This window comes from Capsella rubella, unplaced genomic scaffold (genome assembly GCF_000375325.1).
Source record: "Capsella rubella cultivar Monte Gargano unplaced genomic scaffold, Caprub1_0 scaffold_7, whole genome shotgun sequence".
In the NCBI taxonomy this organism is placed as follows: domain Eukaryota; kingdom Viridiplantae; phylum Streptophyta; class Magnoliopsida; order Brassicales; family Brassicaceae; genus Capsella; species Capsella rubella.
In genome coordinates, this window is record NW_006238917.1 from 9317369 (window position 1) to 9324197 (window position 6829).

At 35.4% G+C, this 6829-nt stretch overlaps 3 protein-coding genes across 4 annotated transcripts in view; all 3 read left to right on the top strand.

Moving 5' to 3' along the window:
• The window catches only part of LOC17880738 (polycomb group protein VERNALIZATION 2), a 2394-nt gene extending 1712 nt beyond the window's left edge, over positions 1-682 (top strand). The window contains exon 7 of the mRNA XM_023778095.1: positions 355-682. Within this exon, the coding sequence (XP_023633863.1) occupies positions 355-682 (328 nt within the window). The remainder of the gene's footprint in view (positions 1-354) is intronic.
• Positions 683-1329: 647 nt separating this feature from the next.
• Positions 1330-4115, top strand: LOC17879396. Of its 2 annotated transcripts, none has more exons than XM_023779527.1 (8): positions 1330-1420; positions 1509-1663; positions 1752-1782; positions 1878-2083; positions 2310-2372; positions 2642-2678; positions 2808-3043; positions 3207-4115. In XM_023779527.1, exons 1-8 carry the CDS (start codon positions 1378-1380, stop codon positions 3840-3842), a joined length of 1407 nt encoding a protein of 468 aa, XP_023635295.1. In that variant the 5' UTR covers positions 1330-1377; the 3' UTR covers positions 3843-4115. The 2 variants fall into 2 exon arrangements, with proteins under 2 accessions (XP_023635295.1, XP_023635296.1); XM_023779528.1 differs by having other exon boundaries at positions 1509-1660.
• Positions 4116-4163: 48 nt separating this feature from the next.
• On the top strand, positions 4164-6478 carry LOC17878125 (probable enoyl-CoA hydratase 2, mitochondrial). The gene is made up of 7 exons (XM_023779529.1): positions 4164-4420; positions 4773-4942; positions 5036-5110; positions 5440-5530; positions 5618-5669; positions 5767-5870; positions 5984-6478. Exons 1-7 carry the CDS (start codon positions 4261-4263, stop codon positions 6235-6237), a joined length of 906 nt encoding a protein of 301 aa, XP_023635297.1. The 5' UTR covers positions 4164-4260; the 3' UTR covers positions 6238-6478.
• Positions 6479-6829: the final 351 nt, after the last annotated feature.

The window sequence follows — 6829 nt, forward strand, 5'->3', positions numbered from 1 at the left end:
AGAGAGATTCAATTTATTAGAGAGAGATTTTAGGAAAATGTTAAAATGTAATAAACATTTGTTTCCAATTTTGCTATTTGCTTATGATTTAATTACAAATATTACTTTTAAGTTTTGTCATTTATTCATATGGCAAGGATTTGATTATGAAAATATTCAAAATAAAAAGTTATAACCCAAAATTGATTTTAGTACAAAATGTACTTCAAAAATGTTAAGATATATATATATATATATATATATATATATATATATATATATATATATATATATATATATATATAGTTAGTAGTATAGTAGTAGTAGTAGTAGTAGTGTAGTTATTATTAACTAGATTTTTTTTTGTTTTTCTAGGGAGGGTGACAAAGAAGCTACTACACATACACATGCATCAAGTAGTGAACCTAGTGCATGTAAAAATGGGGAAAAAGATGGAATGGATGTGGGAGCAAAAGCTCTCGACACAGCAGAACCTTCGCAAGTTAATGTGGAGATGACTACACCTTTTCAGAGAAATTCAGGAAAAAGGCCGATCAAACAAACTCCAAAGGCCAAAGAGATGATAGAGAAGAAATGGGATACTTATTTTAGCCGTGGAAACAGTAGTAGCAGAGGTCATGGTCGTGAAGGTCGAGGTGGTCGTGGTCGTGGAGGCCAGGACGGTGGTGGAACCTCCATCTAAGTGATCTCTAGTGGCCTTTCTTCATCATCATATCTTTCCTTCTTTGTTTTTTTTTTTACTTTTAAGTTTATGTCTTTCTCCACAAGATTAAGTGTATGCTTAATCACTTTTCTCTCTAAAATGCTCTTTCAAATTGTATGACCAAAAAATTAATATCCAATGGAAACAGTGATAATAATTTAAAGATGTTTAATTTAATTATTTGACTTTGTTTTTTAATACATGGGAAACAAAATGTATTACAAAAGGTAGATATAAAATGGGGGGAAACCTCTAATAAAAAAAAAAAGATGAAAATCCTCTAATAGAAAGAAGAAACAAAAAGGGAAAAAACCCCCTAGTACCATATGAGGAAATATAATGGGAAAGAAAATAAAAAAATTAATTCAATTCATCATTTATTTATTTTTTTTGTAAACCAAATTAAATTCATCATTATTAATCCAATTTTTCTTAATGCTTTGGACCCTTAACTGAATAGTCCCAAAAGTCCTAATTAATATGGGTATTAAACTATAGGCCCATTAATATTATAATAAGGTCCAATACCAAATTAGGTTTCCGCTCCAACTAATTTTATTGAAAAAATCAGCGCGCGAAACCATAATTATGGACTCATCTCTCAGCTTTGCAGAAGAATCAAAACATTTGAGAAAGAAAGAGAGAGAGAGAAAGACGAAGTGGAGAGCTCTCTAATGGAGGAACCTGGATACTCCGATTCAATATCTCCCATCTCCGGTGAGTAATTAATTACTGGGTTTTAATATCTCCTACACCTTAATTGCAAATTTCTTAAGTCGTTTTCAAATTTGGGTATTTCCTACAGAACCACCAGATATCACGAATTGGTTTCCCAGTTATGTCTATGAATCGTTACCATTGTTTTCTTCAATCAATGACACTGAAACCGAAGTAGATGATGTAGTGAACGAAGTTAATCTTGGTGTTGTTACTGTCTCCAACAAAGATCAAAAGCAGGTGGTAATATCTCACCATTGATTCACCTTTTGAGGTTTTGAATGTTTGATTTGGTTAAACCCTTTTGTAAATTTTTGCACTTTTTTGGCAGATTTCAGATAACTCTGAATCACTCCCTTCTGGTAAGCTTTCTTTTGGTCATTGTTGTGAATCTTAATGGGGATTATGTGCTATTGTGTATGTAACTTAATCTGGTTTTGATCCATTTGCTTCTCAGAACCTCCTGATCTTGGCAATTGGTTTTCGAGCTATGTCTATGAATCGCCGTTGCTGGATACAAGCGATGGTTTTGAATTGTCTGTTCCTGGAGATAATGTATGTATTGTAAAGGAGACCGAAACAGAAAATGAGATAACAGATGTTGAAAGAAATAATGTTTGTCCTAGGTCATTTGATCAAGAAGAACTTCTCCGTTCTACAAAGGTATTGTAAGATTGAACTACTGAGGTTTTGTTTTGATTTTGAGGTTTTGCAATTAAAATAATGAACTTTTTTTGTTATACATTGAGGTTTTTGTTTTGGTTTTGAAATGGGATGAACTCATATTTCCTGATTATGAGTTTGTGATCTACTATTATCTAAGCATTCATGGTCTATTATGCTGAGCTATACTCAAGGAAACAAACACATTTGGTCTTCTTGTGTGCAGATACTAGACGGCAGAGATCATCTGAACGAGAGTACAAATACAGAAAACCAGTATCTGAAAAAGGCTAGTCATTCTATCACTCCTCTCTATATTAATGCTTGATTCACTTTCTCATTTTGTTAAATAGTTTTGGATTGGGTATGTAGACTCAGAAGATGAATCAAATACTGAGCATTGTTTCATGTTAAGATGTGATTATATGGGTTGTCTGATCTAATGACTAATTATAAGTATACTTCCTGAGCTCTTATATGCTTTATGTTTCTCACTGTTTGCTGTCTGTCAATCAAAATTATATTCTCTATTAGGCTGACGAATTAGTCTACTTGCAGGTTACAGATTTCTCTCAGTCAGAGTCTGTTCTTTCAGGTGAGTACAGCCAGTTGTTTGTATATGTTATTGACGTTTTCTTTCTTGAAATGTGTTATTAATGAAGTGACACAGGTTAGTTTAGAACTGTAGAGTTGAATCTTACATGTTTTTTGTCTTGTTCATTAGAGCCTCCTGATGTCAGAAACTGGTTTCCAAGCTACGAGTATCATTCTCCTCAGCTTTCTGACACTCATGAACTTGAATTTTCTTCTCTTGGGAAAGATGAGTTAATCGTTGACGAGAGTGACACAGAGAACAAAGATGGTTTCGGTATTTTTCGAAAAATTAAGAGCAAGCAAAAGACTGTTAGTCCTGGCAGCTTAAATTCAAATGTCTACAAGGATGTCATTGCCACAAATACGGTACGTAATGTTCTTGAACCATCTAAACAATGAGAAATCATCACTGCACATTTTTAAATTAAATGAAATCCAGTTGTTATTTACTATCAATTGCACAGTTTTGTGTTGACTGACTCTAGCTTCTGTTAGTTCTCCCTGACTCTTTCTCGATTTTACATGTTAGGCCAAGGAAGGCTCCTCAGACAATTCATATTCAGACCAGGGAATGGAAAAGCAGTTCTCAGTTAGATTGTTCAATGCCTCAAAGAGAGAAGTGAAACGAAAAACAAGCTTCAAGCAGGAACCTTTATGCTGTGAACCAAAAGAAGCAGAGTTTGACCCTGAAGTTTCCCGGTACAACCATAAATGTAAATCACCCTCGAAGAACGAAGCTTCTTTACATGAGCTGAGACCAAATCATATACAAGAAACCATTCCCATGAACTCCATCATACAAAAGTCTCCAAAACACCAAGAATCAGATGACAAGGAAAATGTTCATGGACAAAGCACTGAAACTGGATTTGTGACGACGAAAAAGGCAAGATTCAGAGAAGCAAGAGACAAATCTTCCACGGTGAAACCAAACACAAGAGTTCTGGTGGAATGTTCGAGAAGTAAAGATTTAAAGAATATCGCTGAAGAGGAAGACAAAGAGGAAAGAAAGAAGAGGAGAAGAGTTTTGGGAGAAATGTCGAATCATCAGCCCTCTAGAGCAGAGGAGATTGCAGGAAAATGGCGTTGCCCGCAGAAGAGCAAAGGGAATATAGTTCCACCATTGAAGCAGCTTCGACTTGACGCATGGATACATAAAGTCTGAGTCTTTGAGTACTAGTCTTCACCATTTCACCAAGATTGTATTGCATTTTTCCCCCTCTCTTCTGTACTCCTCCACATGTTAATATGTATGTTGAGCTAACCAAAAGTAACCCGAACCAGATCAGACGCATTTAACCGGAATTGAGAATGAGCATAGATTTGGTACCGGTTATGTCCCGGTACAGTAATTATGTATTGTTTCAAAGACTATGATCTGATGAATCATCACTGAGGAGGATGATAAGAAGCAAATTAGTACTGATCAATTAATTAATTGACTTTATTGTTTATTTCTTGAACTTGCTGATCAAGAAGAGTTTTTTCGGACAGAGCAAATTCTTTTTAAGCCAAAAAAAAGGTGTTTCATTTTAAAAAAAAAATCAAAACTTGGGTGTGCTCACGGGTCCGAGTCGGTGAAGATGAGCTTCGTCAAGTATCTCCGCCGAGACAGTTTGCTCCGGTTAGCCGGAAAACCGTATCTTAGCCGTGATTACATGCTTCAGACATGCCGGACTCTTATAATTGAAACAGCTCCGCCTGAATTTGTCAAGCTTAATCGTCTATCTGGCTCCGATTCAGGTAATTTCACAAATCCTTTATCCCCTTTCGTCGTATTAGTTTCGTTTCTTGAGTTTTTATTTCTGTAGGATGATACTGAATGGTTTCTTAAGAGCGCTGAATTGATTGCAAAATTACTTAAGGTAAAGTGTTTTGCACATTTTGTTTAAGAAGATGAGTTTCTTATCAGGGTTTTGAAAATGTATCACTGTGGTTCTTTATATATACTTGCTTGTTTACTACTGACTCAAACTCATTGCTCAGGACAGTGTCATTTGATCAATTAAAGATCTCTGAAGTTTTGGAGACTTCTTCAATTTACTGATATCAAAGGAGAGATGACTAAAATACTGTTTGTGTTTATGGTTTGCAGGGATAGTTGAGGTCAATTTAGATAGGCCTGTTGCCAAAAATGCCATTAATAATGAGATGCTGAAAAGTCTCCAGAACACATTTGAGTCCATACACCAAGATAGTTCAGCTCGGGTTGTCATGATCAGAAGTCTGGTTCCAGGAGTTTTCTGTGCTGGTGCAGATCTCAAGGTAGTTTTTTCACTGGCATGTCTCCCGGAATGTTCGAATTCGATTTGTTTAGCCATTCTTGAAAGTATTTGTTTTGTTTTGATTGGATGTTAGGAGCGTAGAACTATGAGTCCATCTGAGGTTCACACATATGTCAACTCGTTGCGGTACATGTTCTCGTTCATAGAGGTATATTCTCATTTATCCTTGATGGTGTTCATAGATTAGCAGCTACTGTCATTGATGGAAAAATTGTTGGGTTATGTTAACGGTCAACCTTAACTGTGTTTGGCATTAATGTATACAATCTCACATCAAATCATTAGGATGGCCTACTACAATTTGTAGAACTAGCTCTAGCTTTATCAAGATTAAGAACTTACTTATAGTTCTACTTATATGAAATTCTTTTTCTTGTTTCTTTGTTTTGTTCTCCCTTATCTCAATGTAAAAGCTCTAGGAATTGAATTTCAGTGAGATTTTTATGCTGTAGTGACTTGAAAGACTTGTGTTTCTAGGCACTGAGCATTCCAACTATTGCTGCAATCGAAGGTGTGGCACTGGGAGGTGGACTCGAAATGGCTCTAGCTTGTGATCTTCGAATCTGCGGTATTTACATATCTGGTCATACTCTTATTATAATCAACCGGCCAAAATAAGCAAATATGGTTAATACTCTGAAATTGAAATTCTCAGGCGAAAATGCAGTATTTGGCTTGCCTGAAACAGGACTTGCTATAATCCCTGGGTATATATTAAACTTCATCACTCTTGACAATTGATTTCTCTTATTACCTTTTTTATCATTCTTCTGATAATTAATTTCTCTTTGCTTTTCTATTTAGAGCTGGTGGGACACAGAGGCTCTCGAGGCTGGTTGGGAGATCGATATCAAAGGAGCTTATATTCACAGGTCGAAAGATCGATGCAAGAGAAGCTGCAGATAAAGGTCTTTGACTATACAAGTTACATTTCTTATATTGTGGTTTTGTTTTGGCAATATACCCAAATAAGGATTGATTCATACTCTTTTCTTTTCTTTTTTTCTTTTGTGTGGTGCAGGGCTTGTGAACATTTGTGTTACCGCTGGTGAGGCTCATGAGAAAGCAATTGAAATGGCACAGCAGATAAATGAAAAAGGTCCACTGGCTATAAAGATGGCGAAGAAAGCGATTGATGAAGGAATAGAGACGAATATGGCTTCGGGTTTGGAGGTAGAAGAGATGTGTTATCAGAATCTTCTTAATACTCAAGATCGTCTTGAAGGATTAGCTGCTTTTGCTGAGAAGCGCAAGCCTCTTTACATTGGCAAGTGAAAACCGTTCCGTACCTTACAGTGAAAAAATCATTAGAGTCCAATCAATTTTAGTTTCAATAACAATTGAATTGGAATGTTAATAACTATGTGTATGTCACAGTAAGCAAGGGAGAAAAAAAAAACAACATCTAAAAATCACTGTTCGTGTTTGTGCATACATCGACATGATGTCAATTTGTGTGGCTGTAATCAAAATGTGGAAATAAGGTGGCTTAAACTTAAAACCAGTGGTTATACTTTATGCGTATGTTTTAAGCTAATGGTTGAACTCAAATGCTTATGTGAAGTTTGGTTTTGTAAGAAAAGAAAAAGTTAATTGTCAAAGAAAAAGCAAACCCAACCAAAAATTAAAACTAATTAGAGGTCGATAAAAGTAGCCGACCAGTGATTCACCGCCCCACCAAAGTGGTGTCAAAATGATGTGGTCGTGATTAGACACTTTTTAAAGTTTGACCTGTCAAATTTATCTCGATGATTCTTGACTAATCATATAATCTAAAAATCTAAAAACCGTATTAAGTATTTAAACCTATGTTTCCATTGTTTCTATGGAACTTTTATTTATGGAGTAGTCTCGGATTCATATACAA

Bases quoted from the DNA above. Each gene is read 5' to 3' on its own strand.
- LOC17879396 (XM_023779527.1), top strand. From the start codon at position 1,378: ATGGAGGAACCTGGATACTCCGATTCAATATCTCCCATCTCCG. The intron at 1,783-1,877 runs GTAAGCTTTCTT...TTTGCTTCTCAG, and splicing joins CTCTGAATCACTCCCTTCTG to AACCTCCTGATCTTGGCAAT. The intron at 2,679-2,807 runs GTGAGTACAGCC...CTTGTTCATTAG, and splicing joins GTCAGAGTCTGTTCTTTCAG to AGCCTCCTGATGTCAGAAAC.
- LOC17878125 (XM_023779529.1), top strand. From the start codon at position 4,261: ATGAGCTTCGTCAAGTATCTCCGCCGAGACAGTTTGCTCCGGTTAGCC. The intron at 4,421-4,772 runs GTAATTTCACAA...TATGGTTTGCAG, and splicing joins TCTATCTGGCTCCGATTCAG to GGATAGTTGAGGTCAATTTA. The intron at 5,871-5,983 runs GTCTTTGACTAT...TGTGTGGTGCAG, and splicing joins AAGAGAAGCTGCAGATAAAG to GGCTTGTGAACATTTGTGTT.